The sequence below is a fragment of the Mucor velutinosus genome (assembly GCF_035048745.1).
Source record: "Mucor velutinosus strain NIH1002 chromosome Unknown tig00000165, whole genome shotgun sequence".
In the NCBI taxonomy this organism is placed as follows: Eukaryota; Fungi; Mucoromycota; class Mucoromycetes; order Mucorales; family Mucoraceae; genus Mucor; species Mucor velutinosus.
Genome location: NW_027041913.1, coordinates 883,119 through 901,666, shown reverse-complemented (window position 1 = coordinate 901,666; position 18,548 = coordinate 883,119). Strand labels below are relative to the sequence as shown.

Below are 18,548 nucleotides of genomic sequence, written 5' to 3'. Positions count from 1 at the left end.
GATTTGCATTCTTTTTTTATCTAGCTGTATACGAGCCATGCACTCTATGTCTAAATCAGAGGAGCCTTCTCTTGGTAAAAAAAAAATCTCTATTTGTCGAATATTTGGATTCAACCTATAAGCAGAGCATTAATTACACAAACATCTGTGTGAGGTTTCACTTGCTTTCTGACTGATGGTCATACGAAACCTAATATGCCAAGCACTTGTTCAGTACGCTTGCATTCGGTTGCTGCTGATGACAAGCTTTCTAACAAAACAGAGTCGTTACCATGGCTTGGTAAATCTGGTGCTGTTTGTTTCATTAGTAGTGATAGCGTAATGAATGTAACTTTGATCGTGACCTATTCAGACTCTACAAACTCCCAATCCCTGTTAAAAAAAATTGTAGCTGCCATGGCACTTTTGCAACACTGCGCCTATCGTGTAGCCAATTTCGTGAGCCAAGTCAAACTTTCCCCCACGCATGCATTTGGGCAGTCTTCATCATTTCTGATCTTGAGGTAAACTTTGGCAGCACTTGCTCCCTAAAAAGCGGCGAAAGTTGAGAATGACACCCAAATTAACATGTCTGCGAATGAGATTCAGGAGATCCTCGCATATGCCACTGATGATGATGATCGGTTTTACACAGGGCCATGTACTGATGTACAATAACAAAAAATGAAATTGAATCGCGATGCACAGCATGAAAGTGGCCCTGGCTAAAAAATATTAGGCTCGTTCAAATACAGACGACAACACCCCTCTCCCACTCCTACATGACATATAGATCTCTGTATTATACCCATACATAGAAAAAGGGGTGTTTAATATACTATCTATTAAGCAGGCAATACAGAGATACGATCAAACTGCAAAGGTATAAATAGCAAGGACGTTTTTTTTTTCCTGTCATTTCAGTTTACCTGCTGTACAGCTTATTGGCATGCTTGGATACGTCAAAACCTTTCCTAGAAGCCTTCGACGCTGGTTCAGAGGAGAAAAGGCTGATTTGAAAGAAGTTCATATTCGTAAGTAACAGTGTCTGTTCTCTTGGTTCATGTGTAAATCCACCATCCTATAGAGCAAGTACTAAATGGACAGACACAACAGCCCATCAGCTTGGAAGATTTCCGATTGTTTTTGTTAAACAAGGAGCACACCATTCAAAATCTGGAATTTCATGCATGGCTCATGGATTACAGACGAAAATTTGAAGCTTTACCAGAGCATGAGAAAGCCAAATCGCCACCACCAAAGGAAGCTGCATCCGAAGGCTCGATTCACTTGCCACTGGAGAATCTCTTGATCAAAGCCGATGAAGAAACAAAAGACCCTACAGTATTCTCTCCTATCAATGATGTCCTCTACAAGACAACCCCGGGTCAGCCCCTCCGTGCTGAACTAGACTCTGCCTTACAGACATTCTTTTACTCCAACTCCTTTAAAGAATTGAATATTGAACCATGGCGATCCCGATATGTACTTTACAATGCCTGTTACACCACTCATCCTGATGTCTTTCTAAATACTCATGAATACATCTATGGCTATCTCAACGAAAAGAGTCTTCGATATTTCATGCACCATGCCTTACAAAATGTGCGCTACAGTATAGTCATTTTCTTTTACTGTGTCAGCTTCTTTTTGGCATTTCAGTCACCCTTACTTTTATACACAACTTACAGTCTGCATGCACCTCGTATGTGCAGATGGCCTATCATTCTTATTTCATTTTTATCTGCTCTGCTGTTTATATCTGGAAGATCTGGCTTATGTTCCATTCGTGCACTGTTGGGAAATCGAATGGTCCCTCACTTTGAGTTGGCTGAATACAAAAAATTCAAGAAGGGCCAGATTTCCAAGAATAAGTTTCTTCGTCGCTCAAGACAAGTGGAGGTGGAAGATCAAGTGGAACGCAAAAACTGGAAACGTATTGTTGATCCACGCGTCAAGGCATATCATTATGTATGTATGCTTCATGTTGATTTGATTTGCATACTGATAATTTCTGTAGGAGGTCGTTACTCATATTGTGATGTTTACTTTTCTCTTCTGCAGTCTCTGTACCGCACTGGCGATTGGCATCTCGAACGAATACGATCCAGAAACCTTGGCCAGAATGATGGGGGCCATGAAGGCTGCTACTGCTGACAACAACTCCACGACTCTCGCATAATAACATTCAAACTATCAACTTTCCTGCTACTTAATACATCCTATATTCTTTTAATCACTTTATTAATAATAATACAAATTTCGGTGAACTTGAGTACACTTCAATATTGACTCTTCTTCTACATTACCTTCAGCTGTTGAATACAGCATAAGTTTATACTTGGCTTACCATCTCTTAAATTGCTTGAAGAGCAACAATAGATACTACCGCACGCCTTTTTTTTGCAATCATATTGCGAGGACTATGATATGAAGTCATATACTATTAATTAACTCTTACTATTTCTAAACTTTACATGGTGCATCGTAATCTACTCTAAGTGTTGAACTCTGTATCTTTCTCTAAAATAGACACTTTAGCATTTCGAGGAACTACTGAGATTGCATGTCAGGCAATGTTGGCATTTATAATGTTAGTGTGTTCTCTTGCAAACTATCATATGGTCATTAAACTCTTTCAGAGCCTCAAAAAGTAAACAAGTTGGTCTTACAAGTATTTTGGTGGAGGGGCGTTATTAAAAAATAGAGCTTCAGAGAAAAATAGCACGGCTAACGGTAGTACTATTTAAATTCGCCACCTACTTTCCAATGGCTTCAGAAGCATTTATTATTCCCTTCACGATTAAAAAGGGTATTAAGCTTGCCAGCTAGCCAGCCCCACCAGCCAAAAGTAATTTAACCCCAGACTATTAGTCTGTTCCAGATTGGCCAAATCTTGATAGTTTTCGACTCGATCGAACTATTTTTGTAAATTCGACTAAGTATAATGTGGTGATCATCGTATGGCTCTTTAAGCTCTCTTGGAGTGCTTTTCAAGGTGCATCCAATGGTATCAAGTAGGATAGATGTTTTGAATAAACCTAGTGAGTAACTTACGAAAATATGAAAAGATGTTTCTGGTCAAAAAGTCGAAATTTTACATATAAAAGTCCCACAAAGATGATTTCAGAGGTTGCTTTGGATCGATAGAAACATTTTGATTCAAGATATACCATAGTAAAAGTCTTCATTTTCAAGGTCAAAAATGCGATCGTTTGATTTTCGATGAAAGCCATGAGGGGTACCTCATGCTTTTTGGCCAATTTTTGGCCATGTTTTTTTGGTCCCCAAAAAGTTGAGCAAAGGTGTCAGAAAGTAATTCTTAGATGAGAGCAACTGTTGGGTGCTATTCTGACGATCTAAAACGGCCTTGAACGCGAGAAAACGCAGCTCAAATGCACCCAATTTTTGCTGTATTAGGGGCACTAAGGACTAAGAAATGGAAATAGCTGTATTCTACTTCTTGCCCGTATATGAAGTAGTTAGGTGTATATGGATGTAGAGCATCACATAAAAATCAGATCCACACACAATATGAAGGGTTTTCATGTGTAAGTAAAGGGTCAGCTTGAACGTAATAATATTATGATAATAAGATACGCAAGGGCAACCAGTAGCTCAAGCTGTCGCTGTGCAGGTTGATTCTCACCGAAGCGAAGCGAAGGTAGAGAACCATTTGAAGCATAAACACTCATATGATTAGTGATTATATATCAATCAACAATCAGGGTTCCTCTTCTAACATTTTAGCTATAATATTAATTTTGGGATATTAGCCAAAGGCTCGCGGCAGCGCGAGCCGTTTGAACGTAGGTTGGTTTCCACCGAAGCGAAGCGTAGGTCAGGAAACCACCCGAAGTGCTGAAAGGCTCGTCATAACATATTAGATGTTCAGTCCTTAGACACTTTACAACTCTAATACGGAACCTGAGTTTCAAGGCATCATCTGCCTGGCCTGGCTCATATCATAACTTTTATATACTTATAGCTTAGGGCGGCTAATAGGTAGTTTAGTTATGATACGAATAAAAAAGATGCCTGTAAGGAATAACAGATACAAATGTAGTGAGATTAGATTTAAAACAGAAAGAATTTAAATTTGTTGAACAGGATTTATGTGAGCCTTTGATGCTCACAATCAATATTACATTTCACCGCGTTAAGTATGAGCAACCACGCACAGAAATAAAAGAAGATCACGTGATATAAACAAACTACTTGGTATCTATAATAACCAATCTCTAACAAATCATCTGATGCGCGGATAGTTTAAAGGTAGAATCTTGCCCTTCCAAGGCAAGGGTCGGGGTTCGATTCCCCGTCCGCGCATTTAACTTTTTAATCAAAAACGATTTTCGTGAGACGTTACTACGTTTAAATTTGATTTTGGATATTACCTAAATATTTTTTATCTAACTCGCCAGTTATAAACAAGAAATAAGCAATATTTTCACTGCTCTCAAAAGATTAGTCAGTATCTGCCATCAAAACATTTTGTTAAGCATTACTAAACATTGTAGACCAAAAAATTTCCTGTCAAATGAGCTATTGCTTGAAGCTCTGGCATGACTCTATCGTAAAATATTTAAAATATTGTCCTAACCAAAAGATCCTCATCAAATTTTTTGCTTGCTATCACAGGCAGATTTTGAAGAAAAATCCATGACTTTGCATGGTACTCTTTTTGGCCGTATCTCGACAAATACTCTTCGGATTTGCACAAGACAAAAACAATTCGATAGCTCTACGTTATATTTACTATAATGTAAGGGTTTGAAGTACCAGATGTACGTTCCCTTCATAAATTTGCTCAAAATCATATATTTTATGAGTTACAAGCAGGGGATGTTCAACTTTTAATTTATTTATCTATAATAACCATACCATCGTATAGAGAATTCAAAAAGAAACAAAAGCTATCAAGTTTGAAGCTCTCGTTTACTTAGTAAAACTTAGAGATACGGTCCTTTGAAAATCGGTCATTTGGAACATTTTCCGTCATTACTCATTGGCATCACCTTCAATAACCACACATCAAGCATGTTCTAATCAAAAAAGATACCCTCTACAACGTTTACTACACATACATCTCACATTTATATAGTAACTTAAGAAGTTTAATAGGTAGCATCTACTCGAAATTGCTTTCAAAACAACCAGGTTCTTTATAACTGTGCTAGCTATCCGAATTTAGGTTGTATTCTCGTCATCTTGGCAGGAGCGGCTTGTTTACTGAAGCCTAAAGCATTTGATTTTATTCAAAAACTTTTTACAGCTTTAAGATACGGGCGCCTGCCTAGTAATGGTGAAATTCATAGTATATATTTAACCTGATAATGTGTTATCAACTTAGAGCTTTTTATCCTTGAAGTATTATACCGAAATTGTCAAATAAGAAATGACGAATTTGCCTTCAATGAAAAGTATCAACCGAGATCTCTATCGCTTGGCCGACCTAATGACCGATCCATATACTTCATTGCCATCTGCTCTTAGGGGAAGCGAATAACCAGAATAATGCAATTAAATTGATCAAATAAATACATAAAAGGGTCCATTGATGTCACGCTAATAACGAGAAATACATTTAATCTTCGTCTAAAAATGCAATAATAAGCATCCTTTTCCGTTCTTCTTCATTTTCTTTCCCATATAAACATAGGAATAGATCTTTTTATTAATTCAAGAAATGCTAATAAAAGGCCGGCTGCATTCGACCATTCATCCTTTTCTCACACTAAGGAGTGGATTGCGCATTCAAAAATGCAGCTTGATAACAGATGCCTCAGGCTGGAATAGCAACCCAATGCAATTTCCACCTCACATCAACAATCCATCTGAAGCAGTGCCCAGCAGCAAGATAACAATGATAGAAGCAATGGGCACACATAATGAGAGAAGCCGCTGTATAGAATGCAGACGAGTATTCACTGAGAGTCCTCTATCAAAACGATCAAGAAAATTGTGTATTTGCATAGGATGTAAAAGGTACTATATCCGTATCACCATCAATCTGACACTGACAAATCACAGGCTTTATGCTCAAAGCCGTAATGATATGGAGATGCGATTAATCAAATCAATCCAACTTTTCAAGTTTGGTCATGGTATCTACAATCATGACATGATGTCGCGACAGATGATTGCCCGGAATAAAAACTTCTTTACAGTCAACAAGTTCAAACCAAACATGCAAACAAATATCAGAGCATTGACTCAGGCGGCCGAATGTTGGGATCAAGGGGTACCAATGACTGATCTTGAAATTAAGGGTGGCATTAGGAATGATCAGCATCTCGATTTATCAACATTATTGAATGCACGCGCCTCCAGCTTTTTACACCACACTAAAAAACGATACCGTAAGCTCTTCCCTGATGCCAAACCCGTCAATGAAAAGTTCATATTCCCAACTCAGTCTCAGTTGAAAGGACTCATGGAGGCATCTAAAGGAATTTGCTCCTGGAGTGGTTTACAGGGACAGTGGAGACCAGAGAAGTCATCTCATCTATTTTTATTGACCATTGATCATGTCGTGCCGGTCTCCAAGCATGGCTCTCCCACTATAGATAACCTACAAGTGGTAATTTCGATGTATAACTCGGTCAAGAGCGATGAATTCGAAAGCGAATTTCAACGCTGGCTATACTACTCTTAATTGCAATTACAATAAATTGATAAAATGTCAACAAATGTGTGTGTAGGACAAGAGCTGATTCCTCGGAAAGAGGTGCGCCATGTGATTAGTTAGCTTGATGTTTTACATTTTATGTGTTTGTTTACACTACGATACCAACTGATAGATAATAGTGTATAATGGTGTGATGAAACATGTTAGTGTATAATGGTGTGATGAAACATGTTAGTGTATAGCGTACTTGGGTCAACTTCAATCAACGTTTCACGCAGCTGATCTATTACGGTTGCGGGCAATTAAAGCCCTATAAATCAAGGAACAAGAAATGTTTCATCAACCGCTCAAAGCGACACCAAATCCCTGTGCTCGTTATGCAAATCGATGAGGGAATCGAGTCCATGGAATTCATGATATGGGTGTGGTAAAGTTTGATTACGTTGTCAATGTCACACAGTGAACTGTTTAGCCATGGAGATATTGTTATTCATCAAGAGCGTGTGTATGTGTATGTGTGTGGACTTGTTTATGCTTGTACATAAGCAAGACTAACCCTCCATGGGGTGTTTTTTGTGTTAGCGCAGGATTTATCGCAGTTACGATGCTTACAAGAGCGGTTGGTTAGTCAAGTCTATGGTGCACCCTGTTTGACAAAACAATGCATCATGCTTTATTGGAAAACTTAGTGATACCTCTGTATCTGTCGTTATTACACACAAACACAACTATCTTGTACCTGTGTGCGTGTACACTATAGTAATCTACATGGACTTCTAGGCCTCGAACCAATTGTATTTCATATTATACAATTCAAGCTGTATCACGATCAACCTGTGCAATGTACATCTGCTGGGGATTTATTTTATTGCACTCAAGCATTTGATTCACTGACCCAACTGTTTGTGCGAATTGTCTTTTGACCATGGATGCTTTGCCTGTATTTTCGTGTCATGGGCATCGTTAGCAGCAAGTATATTAAGCGAAAAGTATATCGATTATATAATAGAGTTTGCAATATAAGAGAATGTAACATTAATCCTACCTTTAAAAACCCTTTTTTTCCCTGCAGCTTGTATAATGCAGTACATTAGTAGTAGAACAAGCCAGTAAATTGACCCTTACTATATTACATTAGATCACATGAAGTTTGTATGGAGCCCTCAACACATTATTGTCAGCCTTTGGATCCAATCTGTAAGAGATATACACACCAGCCGATCGTTCATATACGCAGAATTATTAAATTCTACTTGCACAATTTCAAGGGATGAAATATACATCATACGTTGCTTAAAACGAGGCGTCTACAGCACCCTCTCGACTGTTTTAGGTGAGTTAGTGTAACTGCAATAGTTCAATCAGGGCAATTTAAATTTCGATCATCCTTGTATTCCCAACCCCCTTTCCTTTTGATAGTGGTTACACTTGATTAAAAATCAAGTAATAACAAAATTGTTACAGTATTGTCAATAGAACAATATTATGCAATGTATTAATATTACAAATTCGAGTTTTCTTGAGTTTCACATGGTTCATAATAGTAAATAGCTCATAAGGTTAGCAGAGAGAGAGAGACAGATGAGATGTTACAGTTTGTGTGTACTGTGGTCAACATGTCAAATAGTATAAATACAGCCCCCCTCGTTGCTTGTTCAAATTAATCCAAACAGCCCTTCCTCTTCTTTTCTTCTCTTACCTTCATTCACCTTTACTGAATCATCATGTTGTTGCGCTCTATCGGAATTACTGCTGCTGCATTACTGTCATCTTGTGGTGTTCAAGCTGCTTTCAGCTCAAACTCGCCCAATGTCATGTATTATTGGGGCCAGAACTCTGCTGGTGGTTCATCTACTCAAGGCTCATTGGCCTCTTACTGTAATTCCGGACAAGCGGACGCTGTGATCTTGTCCTTCCTTAATATTTTCAACGTGGGCAGCCTTCCAGGCATCAATTTGTCTAGTGCTTGCGAGACCAAATTTCCTGGTACTGATTTACTCACTTGTCCCGCTATTGGCAATGGTAAGTTTGATTTCGTCCTATCAAAGATTGCAAATTAACCGCGAAATACAATACAGACATCAAAACTTGTCAAAGCAAAGGTGTCAAGGTTATCCTCTCTCTTGGTGGTGCTGCTGGTTCTTATGGCTTCACCAGCGATGCTCAAGGTCAAACTTTTGCTCAAACTATCTGGTATATGTTTGGTGGCGGATCATCTACTTATAGACCTTTCGGTGATTCCACCATTGATGGTGTTGATCTTGATATCGAAGGTGGTCCATCCACCGGCTACATTGTAAGTTGATTTTTATCGTGAAAACATTTATTAGCAATTGGCTCATGCTTTCATTCGCTAGGCTTTTGTCAATGCCATCCGTTCCAAGTTCTCTTCTGGATTCTTGGTAGGTGCTGCCCCTCAATGCCCCTTCCCTGACGCTATTCTCGGCTCAGTGCTTGATGGTGTTGGACTTGATTTCGTCAATGTTCAGTTCTACAACAACTACTGTTCTGCTGTTGGTAATTCATTCAACTACGACACCTGGGCTAATTGGGCCAAGACAACAGCTCCCAACAAGAATGTCAAGATCTACTTCACCATCCCTGGTGCACCCACCGCCGCTGGAAGTGGCTATGCCCCCATTTCCACTGTTCAAACCATTGTTCCTCAACTCGCTTCTCAATATCCCGGTATTTTTGGTGGTGTTTCTGTTTGGGATGCCTCTCAAGCTTGGAATAACGCTCAATTCGCCTCTCAACTTTACTCTCTTGTCAAGGGCTCCGGAGGTGGAGGTGCTACCACTACCACTACCACTACCACTACCAAGACCACCACTACCGCTACTAATTCTTCCACATCCTCAACCTCCACCAAGACTTCCACCTCTACTTCATCCTCTGCCACTGCCACTGCCACTAGCACTCCTGGTACTTGCGCTGCTGCCGGTCAAGCTTGTTCCACTGAAGGTAAATATGTCTGTACTTCTGGTGGTGCTTATGCTGTCTGTGTTTATGGTAAATGGTCTGTCACCTCTTGCCCCAGCAACACGCAATGTATTCCTACCACCGATGGTGCTTCCATCTACTGTGGTTACTCTAGTGGCTCCACTACTTGTTCTGCCCTTAGTGCTCGTGACATTTTGCACGCTACTCTCAATAAAGGTGGCGCTGTTCCCAAGCCTTACAAGGCCTCTCAAGTCGAAGCTCAATTTGTCGTTGCCAGTGCCTCTGCTGATTCCTTCAAGGCTGTCATCAATGCTCATCGTACCAACACCAAGCCTTTCGGTCAGACTGTTACTATCGAATTCACAGCACCCAGCAATGTCAAGTTCAGCAGCACTGATGCTGGCTCTGTTAGACAAGTTGGTAACAGTGTTCGTATTCAAGCCAAGAGTGATTTCGACAAAAACATGGCTATTGTTGTCCCTGTTCAAGGTTCTGTCAATTCTGGTGTCTTTGTTGCTCCCAACCCATCTTCTTTGCGTATTAAATAAATACTTAATCCGTCTGGCACGGAAGACATTACTCTTGCTCTATTATTTTTATGAAATAAAAGATTACTATTATAACCACAAATTACATTTTATAGATAGTGTATAAGGGTATGTTGCAGATTTTATTAATGCTTAGAGTTGGGTATTAATTCAATCTTATGTATTGCAATAATCATAGTATAATTACAGTGTTTTCTGTCTCTGTACAATATGTATATAGTTTTTTTTTTGTTTTTTAGAAATGAAGAGATAATGGAGGGCTGGCATGCTTTGTTTTGTTGGCTACAAGAAAGAAGAGACTCCATCAGTGAACGTTCAGGGGCAACGTATCCAATAGCTACTTACGACTATTCAGTTGTTGCTGTTGTTGTTGAGCGGCAGCCATGGCTCTTTGCATAGCGGCTTTGTTACTACCATTCGAGTTGTTGACCACAGCAGCCATATTAGCAGCAATCATACCGTTTGCCATTGCAACAGCTGCTTGCTGTGGCGTCATTTTAGTGCGACTATTTTGGCGTTTGATAGGCACGCTAGCAGATGAATTACCAACGACGGAATTGATAGGATTTGCGTTGGTAGAAGCGTGCTGCTGTAATGGGACACGATTGGCACTGGGATATGAAGCAGATGGAGATACTAAAGAAGCAGATGTCATAGTGGCTGAGGCTGGAGAAGCACGGCCATTTGCATGTTGAGGTTGTTGAGCGTTAGTAACAGCAGCAGCAGCAGAGCGAGCATTGTTGATGCTCATCATGTTCAAAGGAGTCAGGAATGGAATTGTCACCAGGTTTCGCAGCTCATTCTCTGACAGCAATTTCACTCTATGCTGAAGATACAAGCTATCCATCTCGTCTATATCCATTTCATCCGAATGTTCGTCTTCACTGACATCCGAGTCAAACTTATATTGGTTGTGTGTGGGCTGTAACGGAACGCCAGGGCGAGATTTACCTCCTGATTGATGTTGTTCTGAGGAGACAGCGACACCCTTGCGATCAATAAAGATACGGCCATTTCTACCCATACGCTTTCTGTACTTGGGACCTGATTGCTTTGGTTTATCCTTGGGTGTGGCTCCAATCGATTGAAAGAAGTGTTGAGGCGTTGAGAAAGGAAATGGCTGATATGGAGACTAGGGAAAGGAGGAAAAGGTCAATTCACAATTGATCCATACACCATTTATAAACCTTACCTCTGTACAATCCTCGTAGGGCAAGTCCATTTCCTTTTTACGAGCCAATTCTGCTTCAATAGCGAGTTGTGCAGGTGATTTGTCGAGACGGTCTCTACGAAGCTTGTGCAATGGGATCTTGATGGTGGCACTGTATTTGTACAAAATCAGTAAACAGCAAAGAAATGCAGTCAGGCATGTTAGCACTTACCCTGATGAACCTTCCATGAAAATCTTTCTCTTCTTCTTCAATGAAGGCAGTAAGTCTTCATCCTCCTTGATACCCAATGTCTTTTGATACTCTTGCAGAATTCGCTTCTTTTCAAATACAGTGTGTTCCAGTACCAAGCCTTCCTTACGGATCTTCTCTCGACGTACAACCATCTCCATCAAGTTTCTGGCCATCTCCAGCTCTGAGCGCAGCTTTCTCAAGCGTTCCAGAGATTGCTGATCTGTACGTCTCGTTTTACGAACTGGCTTGGTTTCTCTTCGACGGAAACAGACATAGGGATCATTTTCGTTCTTTACTGCTTCTTCAAACTTCAACTGGGGAATGATGGACTTGCCTTGTCTTGCTTCACAACGTTGACGCCAATGCTGAAAGATCATCTGCAAATTGGGGAAAGATTTGAGCTTTGAGTAGTCTGGAATATGCTGATCAAATGACTTGAAATCAGGAATATGAGAAGGGTCTAAATCCAGATGTGGCCAATGTTGACTTGCAATGGACTCAATCTCCCATATGATCTTTTCAAACAAATCCTCAGACAATATCTCACCAGGATGTTCTTTGTTGTATGATTCGAGGTAAGCTTCATCTTGTTCATCCATATAATAAGGACATCCAATCGAGTCCTCAACTGTAGAAGAGAATCGAATCAAAGTGGATGGCTCTTTGTAGTTTTTCTTGTATAGGGAGCGGTATTCCTCCTCAGGAATCAGACAAGAAGCATCTGGAGTGGGAATGTACTTTTCGACAGAGGCACCAGTGGTTACGGCAGCCTGAGCAGCAGAGATGGCAGCTTGTAAATCATGCTAAAATGGAAACAGAAAGGTCAGATGTCGGCTATACATTTAACACGCCAAGCTATCACTTGTTTACACAGAGTAGCATACACACACTACTACTGCGCAACTTTTTTTTTTTTTTTTTTTTTTGAACATGGACCCCATACAGCCAAATAATCATAATATTTGACCATCTAAACCCAAGCAAACACGCTATCAGAATGATAAATTACCTCTTCTTCTTCTTCCTTCTCTACACCAGTCTCTATCTGAGGTACTGATCGTTGGGCATTAGCAGCATCTTGAAGGTCTGGGAGCTGATACTCTTTGAAAATAGGGAGTGGGTGCTTTGGAGAGAGTTTTTTTACTCTGAAACGAGACACCATCTTCTTTGGAGAGAGTTGTTTGTTGAAATTTAGTTTTTGTCGAGATGATCAAGAGGAAAATAACTTACTTTAGTTGAAATTTAGTTTATGAAGATGATTAGAGAGACCTTTTAGATATCTTTTTTGGATAATTTTCTATTTTTCCTTTTTATTTTCTTTTTTGCTAGTGTTTTTTTTTTTATCGACTCGCCCACTATTTTTTGTGTGTCTCTTTCTCCTTTTCCCTTGAGAGATGGGCTAGCTGACGAGGCGATTTTATAATTCATCACAGTGAGCGAATGAAATATCTCAACGTCATCATCATTTTGTCCGGGCTTTCAAGTAGAAACACTGCCAATGCCATGGATGCTTTGTGTATGACAGATTAGACATGATCATGAACTCTGTTTATGTAAATCCCAAGACTGAATCTTTCAAATCAGCTTAAAAATGAATGAGAGTACCTTGAGCATTCTGAGCATTTGATTCATCACAACATTTGGCTTGCATCCGTGCTTTATGAGCGGATTTGAGATCTTTCCAACCATTGGATGTTTGATATTTCCAAGGTAGCACTACTGTTTGAACCTGCTGCATACTTGTTTCCTTCTGTGCATACCGCCCATCATTGTACTGATCTCATTATACAATCTTCATGCCATTATGCAGCAATACGGTGCATTTAGAACCACCGTCTTGTTGTCAGATATGATTGTTTTAGCAACCAACCACCTGAGCAAAAAAAAAAAAAAAACAAAAAAAAACAATAGTAAATCATTAATCCATACGAGTGTTTATGCCTCGGATGGCTCTCTACCTTTGCTTCACTTTGGTAAGAGCCAACCTGCGCAGCAGCAGCTCGCGCTACCAATTGCCCTTGCGTTTCTTATCAAAATACTACTAATTTCATGTTGACCCTCTACTTACACATGAAAACCCTTCATATTATTTGTGGATCTGACTCCTATGTGATACTTTACATCCATATACACATAGCTACTCCATATACGGGTGAGCAGCATACAGATATTATCCCTTTTTAGTCAAGAGTGTGTCTAATACAGCAAAATCTTAGTGCATTTGAGCTGCGTTTTCTTGCGTTCAAGACCCTTTTAGAACGTCAGAATAGCACCAAACAATTGCTCTCGCCTGGTAGTTACTTTCTGACGCCTTTGCTCAACTTTTTGACGATCAAAAAAACATGGCCAAAAATTGACCAAAAAGCATGAGGTACCCCTCATGGTTTTCATCGAAAATCAAACGATCGCGTTTTTCACCTTGATAATGAAGGCTTTTACTATGGTATATATTGAATCAAAATGCTTCTATAGATCCAACGTAGCCCTTGAACTCATGTTTGTGAGACTTTGATATGTAAAATTTCGACTTTTTGGCCAGAAACCTCTTTTCATATTTTCGTAAATTACTCAATAGGTTTATTCAAAACATCTATTTTATTTGCTACCATTGGATGCGCCTTGAAAAGCACTCCAAGAAAGCTTAAGGAAGCACGGGATAATCATTAGATTTTATGTAGTCGGATTTGCCAAAATAGATCGATTGAGTCGAAAACCCTCGAGATTTGGCCAATCTAGAACAGACCAAGAGTCTGAGTTGGAACTAATTTTGGCAGGTGGGGCTGGCTGGCAAGCTTAATGCCCTTCTAATCGTGAAGGGAATAATAAATGCTTCTGAAGCCAATGGAAAGTAGGTGGCAAATTAAATAGCACTACCGTTAGCCATTCTATTTTCTTGAAATCTATAGTTACTAACCCTAGTCTATCCTTTTTGAGGTTTTGAGAGTGTCTAGTAGGGACCATAAGTTTATTACGTTACAATGAGCATTTCGACACTTCGGTTGGTTTCCTGACCTACGCTTCGCTTTGGAAGAAACCAAACTACGTTCAGGTGGCTCGCGCTGCCGTGGGCGTTTGGCTAATATTGAAAAACTAATAATAGCTAAAATGTTAGAAGAAACTTGATTGTTGATTGATAGTAAATTAATATAAAATCTCTAATCATATATGAACCATGCCTGACAAATGCCTAGCAACTCAGTTTCTATATTAAGGCTGTAAAAGTGTCTAGGGACTATTATGTTATAATCCTTGGCTGCCAGGAACCGAATAAATTATGACAGCCCAACTTTAATCACATCTGTTCTCTTTCAACTTCTTCCCCAACAGTTTTTGGTGAGACATCTAGTATAAGGTTCAAAGAGCATGTAACCCTAGATGATATAAAAAGTTAGTGCTGTTGTGTAAAGTCATTTTAAATATACAATAGATACATGCTTGTATGAATTGCATGTGTTTGTACCATCACAGGGGAGGTTCAATTATTACTAGATTTGGACCTTGCAATAACAAAAATCCAGCTTTTGGAGAAATCAATATGCTTTATATGGTGATTACCACTAAATATTAATTATACAATTGCTTTTGTATACCTACCATCTTGATGATGACACGACATTGAACTTGTACATGATTATTTTGGGATTTTTTTTTTCTCAAGGATCAAAATCTGGCGCCATTCTTCCATCAACAAGTCATGGCATTGTTGGTGTGTGTACATTATCTTTGGTTCTACAAAGAACCAAAATTATTGTGATTCGCGAAACACAACATATCTTGCAGATGCAGCACAACTCGTATATTTTAGATCTCATTGTAGTAAGTTTGATGTGGTCTTTACATTTTTGTTTAGGAGGAAACTGATGTGAACAACATTGGAGTTACCATTTACAGAGAAAAAATAATAGAGCGAGCGTCTTTACAGGTTTTTTTTTTTAGTTGATTTACATACAGGATATTGAATGTCTATTCGGAACCATGATCCGGGAACAGAGATGGTACACACTAGAGTATATAAGATGAATAAATCGATCAACCTGTGCACCATCTATATATGAAGCGGTCGATATTGAAACGGGATACGAGGGATGGGCAGTAAAAAAGACACCGGGCGTACCAATACAGATGGTGAATAACAACAACAACAAACGAGGATGATATCAGCATTATGTTGTGGATTATCAACATTTGAACCTTATAACTACTATGGTATATGCTATAGAAAAGCATTCCCAATTTTGGAATTACGATAATTTCTGTGTAATGAAAGACGCTTGTTTTCACAACAACCCGTTAAAATAGACATGAATCAACAACCGAGTTTTGCGCCTGGCTGCTAGAGGCTGTAAAGGAAGATGTCTCGTAATAGCAACGAGCAGCAGATGATCCCTTGATGTAGCAACATTTGACCAGAAATACAGGTATTTTGCAATAAATCTATGCAAATTTATGATATCAACGATGAAGCTTGCTTTTTGGTGTTCATCGCTGTTCTGTCTCCGCCTCGATAACTGCAATGTTGTTATTTACTTTTCAGAACGGCTTTGGGGAACAATAACATGCTATACATGAGTTTGCCTTGATTCTTTGCGAGTAAAAATGCGCAATTCCATCTTGTAGAGTCATCTAGCATAGTGATATGCGCGTTTTATCATAGTGTCTATGTATGATTTACTGCAAAATGAATCAATATATCGAGATTTCGTCCACGTGAGAAATACAAGATGTGTATATATACTCATTGTAATGCTATTGCTTTTCCTTTTACGAAATAGTAACAATCAAGGTACTCCGCAATTGCAATAAATACCAACCCTCTTTGCAGCCATCTCGCTCTCTTCTTGATTACATATACTTTCTTTTCTTCTTTCTCCTCTCTTTCGCATCTATACCCAAAAGTTACTAGAAGACTACCTCCCTAGTTTTATATACCATCCAAATTCATTATTTCATAAACAAACGCCTCCTTTTTTTTATCTCTATCAATCGAAAAAAAATATGCCTTTAACATTGCCCTCGTTTCATTCTATGCAACATCAACAAGATTTCTTTTGCCTTTCACCTTCAGATTCTGCAATGACCGAAAATGACTTTTTCAAAATACGTCCATACCATAACACCAAGAAGCAAATGCCTATTCTCGCCAAGAGCCGTCGAGGCATGAGACCTATGCGATCATCAACCACATCCACTGCATCACAAAAGAACAGAAAGCTTCGTTACTACAGCACGCTTCCTGCTTCTAAACCTGCACTCACTATGAATCATTCGTTTTCTCAACAAGGCCCCAAGAAAGGTAAAAGATGCCTGACTGGTCTAGGTTTTCTTGTTGCTGTTGTTGCTCACACTTTTTACCATAGATTTTATCAGCTTATTACCCTATGAAGTTGCGTCTCAAATCATCTCGCATCTGGATCTTTCCAGCTTATGCCAGGCTTCTACTGTATCTCGTTCCTGGTACTCCATTTCTCGATCTAATGAAATCTGGAGACATTTAGCTTCTCGTTGGAGTCTGAATATTCCGCAACACATCTATCCTCACCAATTAGATTGGTATCATCTGTACAAACAACGCCATATTCTCAACAATCGCTGGGAGAACGGTCGTGTAGCCACTCATTACTTGATCGGCCATATCGACAGCGTGTATTGTCTGCAGTTTGATAAGCAAAAGATTATTACTGGCAGTCGTGATAGAACCATCAAATTCTGGGACCTCAGCACTTACCAATGCGTGCAAACATTGTACGGTCATGAAGGCAGTGTGCTCTGTCTAAACTACAATGATCACATCATGGTGTCTGGCTCTTCTGATACTACATTGATTGTTTGGAACATGAAGACGCTTCAGCCTATCATGCGTCTTCGCGGCCATTCTGCCGGTGTACTTGATGTTTGCTTCGATGATCGCTTCATTATCAGTTGCTCCAAAGACAAAACCATCCGCATTTGGGATATCAACAGCGGCCGTCTCTTGAGAACCATTCTTGCTCATCGTGGCCCCGTTAACGCTATTCAGCTCCAAGGTAACAAGCTGGTGTCTGCTTCTGGTGATGCTCTCATCAAGATGTGGGACATCATGACTGGTGAATGTCTTCACAAATACGCTGGTCATACTCGCGGTCTGGCTTGTGTTCGCTATGATGGAACCAAAATCGTAAGCGGCTCCAACGACAAGACCATCAAAGTATGGGATGCCGAGGTAATTACACACAACAGCTTTGGCAATAGCTTATCATCTAACATTTTCACTTCACCTAGTCTGGAGATTGTCTCATGAGCTGCGAAGGACATACCGATCTTGTGCGAACACTGAACTTTGATAATGATCGCATTGTCAGCGCCAGCTACGATCAAAGCATCCGTGTATGGGATATCAAGACAGGCGCCTGTCTGCTCAACTTTCAGAGTGGCCACACTAGTTGGGTGTTTGATGTTCATTTTGACTCTACTCGCATTGTCAGTGCTAGTCAAGATCAACGAGTGCTTGTCATGGATTTTGCCACAGGCTTAGATACCCAATTCTTGTAACGATACACGCATTTCCTACATTTCATTCTTATAGTCCAATTTTCTCACTATTTGTACATATTCACATATCCACTATTTACAGAGCTCTGCTATTTATACACCCACTGATTTCCTTTAAACCACTGGCTTCTTAATAAACTCAATCCCTTTTTGCATAAACTATATAGCGCCGTTGCCATACACCTATAGAAATTTGTTCAAGTGATTGAAAAGGCAATATTTTTCTGCGTTTCAAATGTTGAAGTGGATCAAAGAGCCTAAATGTACTTGTAATCAAGCTAGAAGAGCACTGTATGCGCTCAAAGCATGGACTACCGTGTACATGATATGCTGCTGCTTTCAATTGCCAAAAGAACGGCCAAATTTATGTATATTTTTAACATCCATTTAAGCAGAGTATACTCATATTGAAATGAAATGGTTGGTAGCGATTTAAATTCAGTGAAATCCTTGATCCTGTAAAAGGTATATTGCTTCCATGGCCCAATAAAAACGATGACTATTGTAAAACCTCTT

At 39.5% G+C, this 18,548-nt stretch overlaps 5 protein-coding genes and 1 non-coding gene across 6 annotated transcripts; 5 read left to right on the top strand and 1 right to left on the bottom strand.

Annotated features, from left to right (window-relative positions):
- Positions 1-928: 928 nt before the first annotated feature.
- ATC70_003245 (uncharacterized protein) lies at positions 929-2,161 on the top strand (the record flags this gene model as incomplete). The annotated part of the gene is made up of 3 exons (XM_064822608.1): positions 929-1,013; positions 1,067-1,950; positions 2,000-2,161. 3 exons carry the CDS (start codon positions 929-931, stop codon positions 2,159-2,161), a joined length of 1,131 nt encoding a protein of 376 aa, XP_064679208.1.
- A 2,076-nt stretch (positions 2,162-4,237) lies between these two features.
- ATC70_003244 lies at positions 4,238-4,308 on the top strand. The gene has a single exon. It is a non-coding gene; the product is annotated as a tRNA-Gly (tRNA).
- A 1,921-nt stretch (positions 4,309-6,229) lies between these two features.
- Positions 6,230-6,637, top strand: FTR1_1 (high-affinity iron permease; the record flags this gene model as incomplete). Its single annotated transcript, XM_064822607.1, has 1 exon — positions 6,230-6,637. The coding sequence occupies one exon, from the start codon at positions 6,230-6,232 to the stop codon at positions 6,635-6,637; it is 408 nt and encodes a 135-aa protein (XP_064679207.1).
- A 1,697-nt stretch (positions 6,638-8,334) lies between these two features.
- FET3_1 (ferroxidase fet3) lies at positions 8,335-10,101 on the top strand (the record flags this gene model as incomplete). The annotated part of the gene is made up of 3 exons (XM_064822606.1): positions 8,335-8,632; positions 8,689-8,906; positions 8,968-10,101. 3 exons carry the CDS (start codon positions 8,335-8,337, stop codon positions 10,099-10,101), a joined length of 1,650 nt encoding a protein of 549 aa, XP_064679206.1.
- A 337-nt stretch (positions 10,102-10,438) lies between these two features.
- Positions 10,439-12,666, bottom strand: ATC70_003241 (Phosphotransferase; the record flags this gene model as incomplete). The annotated part of the gene is made up of 4 exons (XM_064822605.1): positions 10,439-11,233; positions 11,294-11,423; positions 11,484-12,307; positions 12,514-12,666. 4 exons carry the CDS (start codon positions 12,664-12,666, stop codon positions 10,439-10,441), a joined length of 1,902 nt encoding a protein of 633 aa, XP_064679205.1.
- A 3,833-nt stretch (positions 12,667-16,499) lies between these two features.
- ATC70_003240 (uncharacterized protein) lies at positions 16,500-18,032 on the top strand (the record flags this gene model as incomplete). Its single annotated transcript, XM_064822604.1, has 3 exons — positions 16,500-16,797; positions 16,862-17,703; positions 17,763-18,032. 3 exons carry the CDS (start codon positions 16,500-16,502, stop codon positions 18,030-18,032), a joined length of 1,410 nt encoding a protein of 469 aa, XP_064679204.1.
- Between the last annotated feature and the right edge of the window lie 516 nt (positions 18,033-18,548).